The 15,898-nt window shown below is 41.6% G+C and overlaps 1 protein-coding gene across 3 annotated transcripts in view; it reads right to left on the bottom strand.

Annotated features, from left to right (window-relative positions):
- Positions 1-15,898, bottom strand: part of WWC2 (WW and C2 domain containing 2) — a 114,438-nt gene that overhangs the window by 69,546 nt on the left and 28,994 nt on the right. For all 3 annotated transcript variants that reach the window (XM_081924266.1, XM_081924265.1, XM_081924267.1), the window contains exon 2: positions 2,384-2,493. In XM_081924266.1, the coding sequence (XP_081780392.1) occupies positions 2,384-2,493 (110 nt within the window). The remainder of the gene's footprint in view (positions 1-2,383; positions 2,494-15,898) is intronic.

Below are 15,898 nucleotides of genomic sequence, written 5' to 3'. Positions count from 1 at the left end.
CCACATACCTGATGTCTACTGCGCTCCAGAAAAGTTTCACCAAAATTGCTCCGTCAACATGGATTAATATACCACTAAGAGAGCATTAAGTACCTGAAACCTCAGTCTCAAACAATGAGGTAAAACCAGTTCAGCAAAACAAAAGTACACCCATTCCACCACCTTCCATAAAACACATTTACAAAACCTCACCCCTACACACATTTTAAAGCCCACAGCAGGAGATGAGGCAGTTCATTACAAATATGTGTATTTTGTTGCATTCCAGTGCAGCATGCCCAGTAAAAACCCGCCGTGTAAACAAATTCCAAGCAGGCTGTCTCAGGTTTGCTATAGGCATAGTTTGTATCTTGTTTGTTTCTTCATCCTTGACAGCTCAAGTATGGATCTAAGCCCTGTAAAGAATTTTAGCAAACTACAAAACATAGTACTTTATGGCCTCTGATTTTAATGCAGTTTTAATCTTATTTCTCAGACAAGCCATGTCCGGCTATAATCTAGGATAATAATAACCAATAGCTGGTCCATGGCTCTCCTTTCTTCACAGAATGCTCTTTAGATGGACCATTATGACTTCAGTAAGCCACCTTTTAATATTTATCAGGGTCAATTAGAATATAAATGTTTTAATCGTTTCTTACTCAAGTGATAACCCCTTTTTTGCTCTATTTTAAAGAGACAAGAATTGCTGCAGTCCCTTGGAGCCTGGTTTTATTTTGATATGAGTATTCTTTAGCAAGACCCTACTATTTCTGATGCTTAGTGATAAAATGTCACTGCAAGGCTATACACACTACATTGGTTTAGAGTAAATGTGCATATGGGTGGAGAATAGGGATGATCATCATAACATGGGGAAACCCTATGAGCATACATGTACAGGCTCTTTCACAAGTTATGGTATACAAACATGAAGGATGCCACTTTGTTCCCTCTGTGGCAAGGCTGAGAGTACACCAATGTAGTACATGAAGTACTCAGGCTTTTCCTTTCCTTTTAGTGCTATGTCTACTCTTCCAAAATTGGTTTTATTGTTATTAAAAACAATTTTTAAAATCTCAAGCACCACAAAGCTCAGACAGTTCCAAGAAGATTAATCTCTTCACTACTTTTTAACGAGTAACATCTCAGCAGCACAGATGACAGAAATTCTTAAATGAAAAGTAGTAAGCAATTACACTGGGTTGCATCCAATGCTATGCTTGTGAACTTCGGCTTGTGCAATGGAACGTCACTCTGTGCAGCCCACATGCAACTCCCAACTAATAATTTTGGGACCATTTGTGTGTCATTAGATCAGCTACTTCTGAGGTTTTTACATCACCCATACTGTCAGAAGTACAGTGGTACCTCGAGTTACAAACACCTCAGGTTACAAACTCCACTAACCTGGAAGAGTTACCTCAAGTTGAGAACTTTGCCCTAGGATGAGAACGGAAATCGTGTGCTGGCAGTGCAGAGGCAGCAAGAGGGCCCATTAGCGAAAGCACGCCTCTAATTAAGCACAGTTTCAGGTTAAGAACAGACCTCTGGAACGAATTAAGTTCATAACTAGAGGTACCACTGTAGCAAAATGCAGTCTCTAATGTCTGGATGAGGGACATTAACTTATCAACTGAGAAACTTCTACCTATGGCAAAGAATTCTGGGGCAAGTTCTGGGGCAGACATACAGCTTACATGGGGTGCTAGTCAGGTCTACTGAGCCTAATGAGAACGCATCCCAAAAAACACCCAGCATTCCCCTGTGGTTGCACAATGCAGGGAGAGACTGACATCTGTGAGCAAGCTGGCTTTCATGGAAGCCTGCCTGCCATGACTCACCTTCACTTTGAGGATCCCTCGGTTTGAAAACCACAGCACAAAAGCAATTATGAATATATGGTTATATCTAGATTTAATGCAGTTTCCTATGAATATATTTACTGAATATTGTTCCAGCATCTTCTGGATTTTGTGTTTCTGGCATACAGAGAGACCAATTAGAATGTTAAGTTTTGGCAAAGATGGGGAGTTATTCCTTATGTTTGTATAAACAGAAAAACAGAATGTTTTAATTAGTGGCACAGAGGTTTTAAGGTTAACAGTCAATCCTGTGCAGTTCTGATCTCCATTTTGAGAACCTCAGTTTTAAGTGTCCTTGACAGACAGAAGGATATAAGAGCAGTTTTTTTAAAGGAAGGAAGGAAGTGGGTGGGGGGAGTAGCAGCGGTAGACATTCATTTATTTTCTTAGGAAAAGCACTAAAAGAATTGCTATGGGGAGTTTTGACTGTCTCATAAGAAATCTCTCCTCTTCAAGTTCTTGTTAAGAGTCTAACAACAGAGTCTAATCTGGCTAAGCCTTCTTATATAATCAATAAAGCACTTAGAGAAAACACTTACGGTTTATGTGGTCGATATAGTAGACACCAATCTGAGGATCGTATGCAGCTTCCCATCCCCATGGTAGCTCATCTCCAACACAGTCTGCAAAGGATAATGGCTTTGTTAACCTAAAAACAAAACCAGAAAGTAATTGAATTAAGATTATGGAATTTTTCCTAGACATACACATGCAGAAAATTAGGCAAAGTAATTCAGAAGTGTCACTTCAGGCACTATACTGTTCAATATCTCCACTTTCAAACGAGGAAGAGAGAAAGGCTTGTTTAGGATGAACTGACAAGGGTAAGAGGCTAAAAAACCAATGTCTGAGATGTCTAAACAGAATCAAGGAAATCTACAATATATGCCTTTTTTCAAGGCCAAACAGGATGCCATTCTGGAACACCCATCTTCCAGGGCTACAATGTGCTGTCTTTGCTCTAAAAATCGGAGCCCCTCCTCAATGGGGCAGAGACGAATTAAACTGGACAGACATCATCCCATATAAACCCAGAAGAGAAATTTGAAGATTTGCCTAATTTAGGGTTAAAAATGTAAGAGCTTGCTGGATCAGGCCAATGGTCCATCTAGTCCCACATTCTGTTCTCACAGTGGCCAACCGGATGCCTGTTAGAAAGGCTCGCCCGGCGCTTTTGTTACATATCTTTAGTGCCAGGAAAAACATTCCTCATCTCCCAGGCCTTTGGCTGCCATATTTTTTGCTCTATAAGACTCACTTTTTCCCTCCTAAAAAGCAAGGGGAAATGTGTGTGCGTCTTATGGAGCGAATGGAGGCTGCGCAGCTATCCCAGAAGCCAGAACAGGAAGAGGGATCGCTGCTTTCGCTACGCAGCAATCCCACTTGCTGTTCTGGCTTCTGGGATTCAGAATATTTTTTTTCTTCTTTTCCTCCTCCAAAAACTAGGTGCGTCTTATAGAGTGAAAAACATGGCAATTAAACAATCTATGGTGGGGTTTTGTTACTATGTTATGTATATTTGTGTTCTTGTATTGTAAACCCCCGTGATCCTCAGATGAAGGGCAGTAGAGAAATTTTATAAATAAAAATGAAACAAAAAGCCCACAAGCAGGATTTGGGCACAAGAGCGTTCTCTCCCTTCCTTTGGAATTCAGTAATTCACAATGAGAAGCATTACTGTGGAGGCAGAGGATAGCCATCATGCCTAGTAGCCATAAATACCCTTCTCCATGAATGTGTCTAATCCTCTTTTAAAGCAGTCTAGGTTGATGGCCATCATTGCCTCCTGTGAGATTAAGTTCCACAGTTTAACTGTGCACTGCATGAAGAAGTCCTTTTGTTTATCAACCTTCCAACATTCAGCTTCTCCAGATGTCCATAGGTTCAAGTGTCATGAGAGGGAGAAAAACTTTTCTCCATCCACTTTCTCCATGCCTCCTACTTGCCTTTTCTATACAGTAGAAAGTCCCCAACCCTGCAATCTTTCATTCATTCATTCATATATATATATATATATATATATATATATATATATATATATATATATATATGCTTTCGTAGATTTTCACGGGTACAGGAATGCAGGTTTTGGTGTCCTCGGGTGTCTTCCCGTGTAAAAGTTGGGGTGTCTAGGCGACGTTTCGACGAGGTCTCACTCGTCATCTTCAGGCTGGTGCTTTCGGCTTCTTGTTACTGGAACAGAGCAGGATCTCAGTGTTTGAGTTCCTATAAATACTGTTGAGGGGGTGTGGTGTATAGCCTCCAATGTTCTGGGCAGAGAGGAAGTTCCCAGGCTAGTGTGCCTTTTCTTCTTTTGTTCCTTAATTACTTGAGGGATATCTTGAGTGATTTCTTGAGTGATATCCTGAGTACCACTTAGGTGGGTCATTAGGTGTGGATTAGTTGCTAAAGTCTTTGTGTCTTGACCTCTTGAACTTTGTGAAGAGTTTTTCTGAGAAGATGGCTGTACTGCACTTAGTTGTGCTCTGGCTTGGCTTCGTGTATAGGGGCGAGCTGTGGTTTTGTGGCCTGTGTCAGCCAGATCTGTGTAGGGATTGCAGGGGGGTGCAGCATCCGGAGGTGCCACCATGGTTTGGCTACTGGATGGTGTCTGTAATTTATCTGTGGAGAGGGTCTGGGTTTGGGTCTGGTGTGGTTGATTGGTGATAGCGTTCTGTGTGCCTCTGGATCTGGTGTCAGTTTTTGTGGGGAGGGCTAATTTCCAGATGTCTGGCAAGCGGGATGTGTCGTCACGCTTGTTCATGTTGTGAGGGTGTTTCTCTATCTCGATGGCTTCCATGATTATTCTCTTGTGGTGATGTTCCATGTTAAAGAGCAATTTGGAATCTGCAAAATTAATTTCGTGTCCTGTTTCTTTCATGTGTTGGAAGAGAGAGGAAGTTTTTTCTTCTTTTTTGACGGCATTCTTGTGTTCTGCGATACGTGCATTTATTCGTCTGTTTGTTTGTCCAATGTACGTGGCTGGGCAGACTTTGCAGGGTATTTCATAGACCCCTTGGTTTTCCAACTGGATTTTATCCTTGGGGTTTCTGAGGATATTGGCTATTTTTTGGTTGGTGCAAAAGGCTGTTTTGATATTGTGTTTATGGAGGATTTTGCTAATTTTATCTGTAGTGCCCTTGATATAAGGAAGGAGGGCCATGCCATTGTTTTCTTCTGTGTCTTGGTTTTTGGGGGAACAAAAGAAGAAAAGGCACACTAGCCTGGGAACTTCCTCTCTGCCCAGAACATTGGAGGCTATACACCACACCCCCTCAACAGTATTTATAGGAACTCAAACACTGAGATCCTGCTCTGTTCCAGTAACAAGAAGCCGAAAGCACCAGCCTGAAGATGACGAGTGAGACCTCGTCGAAACGTCGCCTAGACACCCCAACTTTTACACGGGAAGACACCCGAGGACACCAAAACCTGCATATATATATATATATATATGCTTTCGTAGATTTTCACGGGTACAGGAATGCAGGTTTTGGTGTCCTCGGGTGTCTTCCCGTGTAAAAGTTGGGGTGTCTAGGCGACGTTTCGACGAGGTCTCACTCGTCATCTTCAGGCTGGTGCTTTCGGCTTCTTGTTACTGGAACAGAGCAGGATCTCAGTGTTTGAGTTCCTATAAATACTGTTGAGGGGGTGTGGTGTATAGCCTCCAATGTTCTGGGCAGAGAGGAAGTTCCCAGGCTAGTGTGCCTTTTCTTCTTTTGTTCCTTAATTACTTGAGGGATATCTTGAGTGATTTCTTGAGTGATATCCTGAGTACCACTTAGGTGGGTCATTAGGTGTGGATTAGTTGCTAAAGTCTTTGTGTCTTGACCTCTTGAACTTTGTGAAGAGTTTTTCTGAGAAGATGGCTGTACTGCACTTAGTTGTGCTCTGGCTTGGCTTCGTGTATAGGGGCGAGCTGTGGTTTTGTGGCCTGTGTCAGCCAGATCTGTGTAGGGATTGCAGGGGGGTGCAGCATCCGGAGGTGCCACCATGGTTTGGCTACTGGATGGTGTCTGTAATTTATCTGTGGAGAGGGTCTGGGTTTGGGTCTGGTGTGGTTGATTGGTGATAGCGTTCTGTGTGCCTCTGGATCTGGTGTCAGTTTTTGTGGGGAGGGCTAATTTCCAGATGTCTGGCAAGCGGGATGTGTCGTCACGCTTGTTCATGTTGTGAGGGTGTTTCTCTATCTCGATGGCTTCCATGATTATTCTCTTGTGGTGATGTTCCATGTTAAAGAGCAATTTGGAATCTGCAAAATTAATTTCGTGTCCTGTTTCTTTCATGTGTTGGAAAAGAGAGGAAGTTTTTTCTTCTTTTTTGACGGCATTCTTGTGTTCTGCGATACGTGCATTTATTCGTCTGTTTGTTTGTCCAATGTACGTGGCTGGGCAGACTTTGCAGGGTATTTCATAGACCCCTTGGTTTTCCAACTGGATTTTATCCTTGGGGTTTCTGAGGATATTGGCTATTTTTGCACCAACCAAAAAATAGCCAATATCCTCAGAAACCCCAAGGATAAAATCCAGTTGGAAAACCAAGGGGTCTATGGATCTATCAGCAAATGCCATGAACTGTCATGATGTGAGCAAAGAGGCTATAATATCGCTAGAAACTGAAGTCTGAGGGATATCAAAAAGGGTGAAGCCCTTTCACCACTCTAACCTTGAACTCAATTTCTGACCAAAGTTAGGAACTTCAGAGGAATATAGAAGACTGACAAGGAAGCCAAGAATCTGGCTTAATAAAAATAATACTGAGAGGCAATTTATACAGTAAAATGCAACAGCGTGATATGCTGATCAGGTCTATGGGCTGTAACTACCCAAGAAAAAACCTGGGGGGTGGTATGATAGCAAATAGATCGCTGAAGACATTGGCTCTGTGTGCTGGGGAAGTGAGAAGGAAAATTCAGTGATGGGAATTCACAGGAAATAAATTGAAAATGAAACAGCAAGTATCATAATATCATTATATGAATCTATAGCAAACTCACATTTAGAATACTAAGTATGTTGTTTCTGCTTTCCCTAACTTAGGGTGGATATCATAGAGCCTTACAGGGTACAAATAAAAATCTCCTGATTTTCTCTCAGGAGAAAGGCAAAAGGTAGGGCCAGCCAGAGTGGTGCAGCTATTAAAATGCTTGACTAGAAGCTGGCAGGCCTTGAGTGCAATTTCAACTCAGTCATGAGGCTCACTGGGTAATCTTGGGCAAGTTTCTAACTCTCCATCTCACAAGGTTGTTCTGAGAATAAAGTGGGTGGGAAAATAACTACAAGCTTGTGGGACAGGGATGATTAAGTGGCAATAAAATAAACAAACAAATAAAAAAAACCTAAATAGGGTTGGGTCGCTTAGTTAAGATGAAAATACGATGGGATGGGAGGCAGAAAACAGAGAAAGGTTGATGCAGTTATGAACCAGTGTGCGAAGATGGGAGGAAATCAAAAGTCTTCCTCTCTCACTAGCACTTTAAACGGTTTACTCTCTGCTGAACCTTCTCCTTTAGAAGGTGGTCTTTATGCAATTCCAGTTAATATTTAAGCATGAAATTTTTCATGTAGCTGGTTTGGGGGAAAGCACAACAAAACACAATATTTCATAAGAAACAACAGGATAGATATGGATTGTGGCTAACGTGGTGTGTACTCCACTTCCCAAACCAGCGATGGGAGCTCACTGAATGTAGACAAAATTGGAGTGTTTACACAGACTATGTGTAAACTCACTCTCGCCTTCGTTGCTCCTGTTTTTTAGGCTGCAAGTTCTCTGGGGCAGAGATCTGTTATTTCTTTACAATGCTTGAAAATTAATGGTTCTATTTACAGGCCACCACAATACATTTGTGTTGTCTGTCCACTGATCTGGGAAGCAGAAGCAAGCAGTGCAAAGCTGGAAAAACAGGCAGGAGTGCTGGCCCAACCAAGTGCCATAGTTAGGCTTGACACAAATGTGTCACAAATCTCCACTGCCTCTGCCAATTCATTCAGTTGGGTCACCCATGGTCCAACCAATGTGCTTCTTCATGAAAGAAAATGAGGATTCTCTGTCCCATCTAGGATAGCTGCATAACCAAGGCTAAAACTTGCAGCATCTGTAAGTAAGTGCTTCAAAAATAACAATAATATCAAAAAGTATTGTGATACCCTAAAGATTAACAAATTTTATTATGGTATAAACTTGTTTGGACTAGAGTTCACTTCATCAGATGTAATCCTCAGATGCAGATAAACATTCACATGGTTGTAAGAGGAGTTGTAAGCAGCGAGATCAAAGAGAAATGAAATGCAAGTAGTTCAGACAGCGATAATTCAATTACTGCTTGAGTGTGTGCAAAATAAACACAGTAGGCCTTTATAACAGCAGTAGTAGGTGATAAAACAATCAAATTGACAATGTAAAGTTAATTAACACCTGTAGCAGGAATGGAAACTATTGTCTCTATTCACAGGCAATACAATACAACAGGTCTCTTAAAAAAACCTATTGAATTCAATGGGCTGAGCCCCAGGTAAACAGGTTCAGGATTTCAGCCTTCTCACTATAAACAACCAAGAGCCTTGTGATGCCTTAAAGACTAACAAATGTACTGTGACCTAAGTTTTAGTGGACTCACTTTGTCAGATGCATGAAGTGAAACATCAGTTGGCAGGTATATAAAGGAGAAAACTGTAAGGTGGGGCAACGAGATGCAGCAATTACAGTCAGTGATAATTAGCACTGAAATGTATGTTGAATAGACATGCCTTTTTAAAGTAGCAGATTAGTGATACTAATCAGTATAAATACAGATGTTTCCACCAGGCAGTTCTTGCCCTCAGCCTGTGAGCAAGCAAAGAGAGAAAGAGGGAAGAAGAGTCATGCTGGCTTACAGCGCACTTTAAAGTCCTTATGAGAGGAACTCCAGGAAAAAAGGAGGAAGAGAGGGAGAGAGCTGCCTTACTGATAGTCCAGCACTAACAATAAATCACAAAGGGAGAGGCACGGATTAGGATAGGGCAGCCAGTGAGTTGATACTCTGCCTCTGGGTCCAACCAAGAGAGACAGTAGAAAGGGGTCAAGGCCATGTTCAGAAACCCCAGAAACAGAGCACTGACTTCTGTGCCAGTGCAGGAGCATGAAACTCAGTATGCATGTTAAAAGGGCAACATTAGGGTTCCAGAGAGTCAGAAGGGCAGCTTTCTAAGGGAGAGCAACTTTGTGACTCTGAAGCACTGAACATGGACAAACCTGAATGCAAACGCCAGATACTGACCACTAAACTGATTTTATTACAAGGAGTTGCTTTTATTTCAAGGAGTTGCATCTCAGTTTCAGCAATGTACTTAACGTCCTTGTAATAAGCCCACAAAAGTTCATAGCCTGCAAATATATGTACAACATTACTAGTTAAGAGAGTACTATTCTGCATTACCACAGAACTACCTCCTCAATCTCCAATACGGATATTGAGGATACTAGCCTCTTAGCAGGCTTGTAAAACCTCCTTGTATTCTATCAACACAGGTGGCAAAGAAGGGGTGGAGCTGAAAGACTGCCATCCCATTCTTCTCAACTTGGTGGAGCACTATGGTGGACAAGGGATGGAGATAGCCATCACCTCAATTGCTAAGCCCTCACCTGCATGGGGTTCCTCATCATTGTGGCTACAGTGTGTTGTTAAATAAAAGGCCACTTTATAGGTCTAGAAATGCACCTTCATTTCCCATCATGAGCAAGAGACACAGTATGTCTTGAGCTCATGTGCTCCTTCTTTCTCCACTTCTCCAAGAGCTACTTTTAGTTCTGATGGTACCACAGTTCTATGTGATGTCTCATTTCATGGAGCTGTGGAGTGAGAACAAACCATAATTTGATACCATGATATCAACCTGGTTTGAGCTTGCTAATCTCAGTTTAACCAGTCATGGAGAACCTCCAGATCATGAGCCAAATTTGGCTCTGAATACCCCTTTCTCCAAGTCATACGGAGGTAAAGATGCAGCTGCAAAAGAACAAGCCTTAAAACAAGCTCCAGGTTGTTCCTGGACAACCAGGACTTGTCCAGCTGAATCTTCATAGTGAAGCCAATCCTTGCTGAAAGGAAGAAGAAGAGGAGTTTGGATTTGATATCCCGCTTTATCACTACCTGAAGAAGTCTCAAAGCGGCTAACAATCTCCTTCCCTTCCTCCTGTACAACAAACACTCTGTGAGGTGAGTGGGGCTGAGAGACTTCAAAGAAGTGTGACTAGCCCAAGATCACCCAGCAGCTGCATGTGGAGGAGCGGAGACGCGAACCCGAGTCTACCACTCTTAACCACTACACCATACTGGTGTAGTGGCTTTAAGCCTGTGATAGGAATTTTATGGTCTTAGATATATGGCAACGTTCATAACCACATGTACATAGATCAGCACAGGAAAGCCAACCTGGAACCATTTTGATTCCTAAACTGAGCAAATGTTTCTCTGCATGGTCAAAATGGAAAAGTCTCCCCATTGTCTCTTTCCTCACAAATCCTGTCTTAAGGACACATTTAAGATACAAGGTGTGAGCCTGTGACCTGGCCCAGGAAATAAGTATTTTACCACTACAAAAGAATGGCCAGGCTCCCCAGGAAATCCAATCAAGTAACTTGCCAGACAGGAGATAAACTGTAACAGGAGAAAAACAACATTTAAATTTCTGTGATGTAGGTGGGATGTATCTGAGGGGTGGTCTTAGGTTACACCCCTTCTGTGATGAATGCATAATGTTTCTGGGGGTGGTCTTGATCTACAGAATGGGAATTTCAAAAGTCTTTATAAACCCTTGCACAGCATTGTTCTGGGTCCTCTTCCTCTCCTGCGTGTGAGGGGAGCACCCTGTTGCAACAGATCAATAAAGATCAAGCTTACTAGCTGCTTTGCTTCTCAATATTCTCTGGTTGGCCTCTGTTATTTTCTCCTACCAATAGGGAACCTATGTAAGGACTCTATATGGGCTCTTGGATATCCCATAAGGGAAAAGGGCATATTTTTATTTACAACAAGCCCTACTGGAATCTTTCTTTCAAGCTCAATCCACACTGCAAAGGAAAAAAATGGTCATCATTTGGAATGTTTCAATGTGGTTTTTATTGGATTGTTAAAATGGAAAACTTAATAAATATTATTCCAAAAAAGAGAGGAAAAATGGTCATCTGACATCATGGTGATGTCAGCTGATTGAGAGCTATACATTTTTATTAGGATTGGTTGAATGCTGCAGAGATCTGATTGGCAGAAATGTTTGTGGAGCTTCTGTGAGTTCTAATAGAAGTATTTAAAAATCTGTGGCTTTGGAGGGATTTTTAAAAAAATTATTGACCATTCTCCTTAGGATGTGCCACAGTAGCCCTAGTGCACCAGCCCCCTCTGGCAGCCAGCGTCCAATATGCATAAATGTGGGACCATTACATATTACAATCTACACAGATGCAGGAGTCTCTTAATTTCTAAATACAAGTGCCTTCCACTTTATGCTGTATGAAGTGGCTTTTAGATTAAAAAAAATAGTGCAGAGCTGATTAAGTAAGCCAAAAGTGGGGAAGCCAATCGATAATGTTCAATTGCCAAGGAAAAAAATAAGTATTTCCAATGTAAGAAATCATTAACCAGAGGCTATATGCACATATCCTCTAAAAAGAGAGAGCTACATCACAACTTAATATATAACCAATTCTTGACAGAGAAGCTGTAAAAGAATTCATGTCTTTGACCAACTTTATGAAGTATTCAACATGCAATCTGTCCCAGCTCTATTTTTTATACACTTGGGTAGTGCTCATTATCAGATCTTGCAGAAGGGAACTAATTTAGCAGTCCCAATTAATAAGTAACATGCTTGTTTTGGATCAATCACTGCATGAAGGTTGGGACAGAAACAGAAGTTGGATTGCATACTTGAGATTCATGAACAAGCCTGAGCCTAATCCTAAAAGGCCACTACAAAGTTTAGTATCCATATAAATAAACTCAAATGATCTCAGAAGCATTTTTTAACGTATGCTAGCAAAAACAATAGTTCTGATTCTGCAAACCTTCTTACAAACTTGCTTGGTTCTAAGTACCCAAGGAACATTCTTTATGTCTCAGATGTTTAAGGAATATTACAAACTGCTAGAATTATATCAAGTTGTGGGTTGCCAGCTCTTACAAAAAACAAAATTAAATTCCAGTTTTTGAAATCCAAACCTTAGTATTGCAACATGACAGAAGTAAGACTTGTGGAATTCAGCTATAAATAGGATATCTCTACCAGTGGTGTGATTATACATGGTAGTTAAAAGAAACCTTTAGGATTTAAGTCCCAGGTACCAGGGGAAAAGCAGTAGTTTCATATTCTGCTAGGAAGCTGCCAGAGGCATTCTGGAATAAACTGAATTTGTTCTTATTCAGAAGGGGAAATCTTCATTATGCCAATTCAGAAGTAACTTCAGTGGATCATACTTCCAAGTGCAGTAATTAGGTTTAGGAGTGCAGATGTAGGTTGCACTTCTATGCATATTTACCTGGGAATAAGTCACACTGGGAGTTGCAGGATGTTTTGGAGTAAGCAAATATAGGATGCATATTTAGACTCCTATAAATCCTAGTATATCTTGCCTAAAAGCAAAGCCAATAAAATCAAGTTCAGTTGTTAATTTAATAATTCCCCCTTCAACTCATGCTTATGCAGCCAAAACAGCACCATCAATGCATAGTGGTCCATGAGTAAACCCAAGGTATTCAGAAGTGCAATTTTTTAAAAGAAAAAACACCCCTAAAAGGGAAGAATCCCCCCAAATGTTAAATGAGGACAGAGTGTGCTCAGGGGGCACAGGATGAGCATCCTGGAAAAGAGGCTGGATGAAGGGAGACAGAGATATACAAAAGTCTGGGAGAGCCATCTCATTGTCTGGTTCAGATCAAGAAGCTATTTTTGAGACAGAAGCAAGATTTGCCTGTTGAAATAAATGGAGAAATCAGAGATTCTTCCCTTCCCTTATACCTCTTTATCATTCACACACACACATACTTTAATGGGAATGTAAACTGAATGGTTGATATGCTGAACAACCAGACACCGTGTGCACTTTGCAAGGTCTCATCGAGACTGTGCACATAATTATTCCATAAAGAGGGTATTGCACATTTCCTGGTCAATATACATAATCTTCAACAAGCCTTGGGAAATGGGCATATATTGAATGAATTTTATACATTCTTCAGCAATTATGCAGAATACTCAGCACTTTGGGGGAGGCAAATACTATGTATTTGCTGAATCTTGTACATTCTCTGGGCAAACTGTATATTCTCTTGTCACCATGTATAAACGCCAAGAAACATTTTTGTTTTCCGTTTCTTGTTCAGAAGGGTGCAATCTGTGCTCTTCAGGTGGCTTCTGGCCCACTGCCTAATCCGACATGGCCTCCAACATTCCCTCCAACTGATCAGCCAAGCAGCAGGAAGAACGAGGACTCCAGATAAAGATTAACTTTTTCTGCAGTCCAACCTTCTTTTCAATACTCTCAGCTATTCCCCAGTCAGCTGAGCAGCACAAGGGGGATTACAGTGAGAGGTAAGTTTTAAACCTTTCTCTCCTACAATTCCGCTGGAAATTATTGCCCTCACCCCCCCCCCAATAATGCAATATTATCTATGGCCTTTGTCTTCATGCAGCAGATTGGGCTAAGAGGGTAATATACAACAAACCTGCAGTACAGTTCAGTCCTGCAATGTACAGTGGTACCTCGGGTTACATACGCTTCAGGTTACATACGCTTCCGGTTACAGACTCCGCTAACCCAGAAATAGTACCTTGGGTTAAGAACTTTGCTTCAGGATGAGAACAGAAATCGTGCTCCGGTGGCGCAGCAGCAGCAGGAGGCCCCATTAGCTAAAGTGGTGCTTCAGGTTAAGAACAGTTTCAGGTTAAGAATGGACCTCCAGAACGAATTAAGTACTTAACCCGAGGTACCACTGTATGGCTGTTGCGTCCTTCTCACACTGCCCTCCCCGACCACTTTGCAAGTCTGGGATCATCCCAGCCTCTCAAAGCTGCTTGGGGCTGGCATCACATCAGCAGTGCCGACTGGGCTGGCACAGCAGTCTCCGTTCATCCTCCATGCTCTCCCACCCACCCCTGGCACATGCATGCATGTCCTGGGCACCAGCAGAACACACTCCAGCACTGGGCTCAGCTAACAAATGCACACAAAGGCCCCACTTATATCTGTGTTAGATCAGACAGATTTCCCAAATAAAAGGATTTCTATTACTGCATTTTAGAACCTCAGCTGTGAAACTTACAGTCTGCAATGTTTATTCTACTTATCTTGTAAAAAGTCTAAACTCTTGCAAACAGATCTTATTTATTTAGATTTTCTGCTTCTGCAAAGTTTATAGTGCTTATTTAATTACTACCTACATAGCGTAGGAGCCTCAAGCAAGCACCACCCAAGATATATGACAAAATTTACATATTAGCAGTGAATGAACTGCTACTGCATTGTGGTTGTGTAACAGTTTCTCTTGAGCTACTATGGTGCAGAATTTTTGACAGGTGCAGAGTATATGCAGTCCTGTACATTGCTCTACTACAAAAAGGATGCAAGGGTGGCAAGATAGTCTAAGTAATTGCCTTTAGAAGGTGTTTTTGCTAATGGTGGAGGAATTTTAGTTACAAAAGCACACTGTCAAGTGATATGAAAGATTGCACATTATGGAGACAAGAAGCAAAAGTTCAAGTATTCTATCCACAGGCCACAGCATACTATTGGAATTTCAATTTTGTTTTGCTCTGTGTAGGAAGTAGAGTTTAAGCATCCAGAAAATATTGAGCGTAAATTGCCTTTGGGCACAATTTATTATTTCAATGGTTATCTGTTTTTTGACATCAGAGAGATAAGGTAACTAGAGGCAAGTCATAAAAGGGAAATGTAACAAAAACAGACAAAATTTCCTGTTCATGTGTTACTTTCCACGGAGAAATCTCAACCCAGTTAAGAGTCTCAAGCTCCCGGTCCTGCCTCTTCACCATGCAGGGGGAAAACAAGTGAACCATAGTGCATCACATTGATTTGGATGCAGACCCCTCTGACCACACAATCCATCTCCCTTTTCAGCTGGGGATAGACTACACAGACAGAAAGATCCCATGTTCAGACGCATGCACTTGTTTGATACTTTTCCTGTGTAGAAGGGGAACAAGGGAGAAAGTATGCCTGTCTCTCCAGCTTGAGATTTCTTCTCAGAAAACATGAAGGTCCAAAGGAAAACAGCAACCCAATTATTCGCATATTGCCCTAAAAGCCCCTGCTTAAAATAGCCTCTCTAGTGGAAATCTGCATGGTCTGGGAATTACAGGTAACATAATAAACTTATTTTCTAGTAAATCTTGTCTTTCTCTTTTATTCCTCATCACTCTCCCATAGGCAAATTAAGCTCTTAAGGCCCCTTGCCAGAATCACTTATCTCCTACAACTCCAGGCTGTGAAAAAGCCCAAAACACAGATTAAGGAAAAATTAAAAATGTGGTTTACTTTTATTGTGTGTTCATCTGCCACACATGAGTGTACCACGAGCTGTGAACCTTTAAAATCTAATAGTAGGACTTGCTATACTGTCGGTTGAACACTCAAATAACAATTACAATAACTAGCCTGACAAAGACATGTGCTCTGAAGGAGGAAGGCAAGTACAGTGGTACCTTGGGTTACAGGCGCTTCAGGATACAGACGTTTCAGGTTACAGACTCCGCTAACCCAGAAATAGTACCTTGGGTTAAGAACTTTGCTTCAGGATGAGAACAGAAATCGCACAGCAGCGGTGCAGCAGCAGTGGGAGGCCCCATTAGCTAAAGTGGTACCTCAGGTTAAAAACAGTTTCAGGTTAACAACGGACCTCCAGAAATTTCAGGTTAACAACGGACCTCCAGAATGAATTAACCAGAGGTACCATTGTAGCTGGTACACCCAAGAGGGGAAAAACTGGTGCTCATCTCCAAGAGAGACTCCCACTCACCATTTGGTTGAAGGGGCATGGAGAAGGATAATAAAATATACAG

This window comes from Podarcis melisellensis (genome assembly GCF_964234715.1).
Source record: "Podarcis melisellensis genome assembly, chromosome: 9".
Classification (NCBI taxonomy): Eukaryota; Metazoa; Chordata; class Lepidosauria; order Squamata; family Lacertidae; genus Podarcis; species Podarcis melisellensis.
This window is presented reverse-complemented; position numbering and strand designations above follow the sequence as displayed.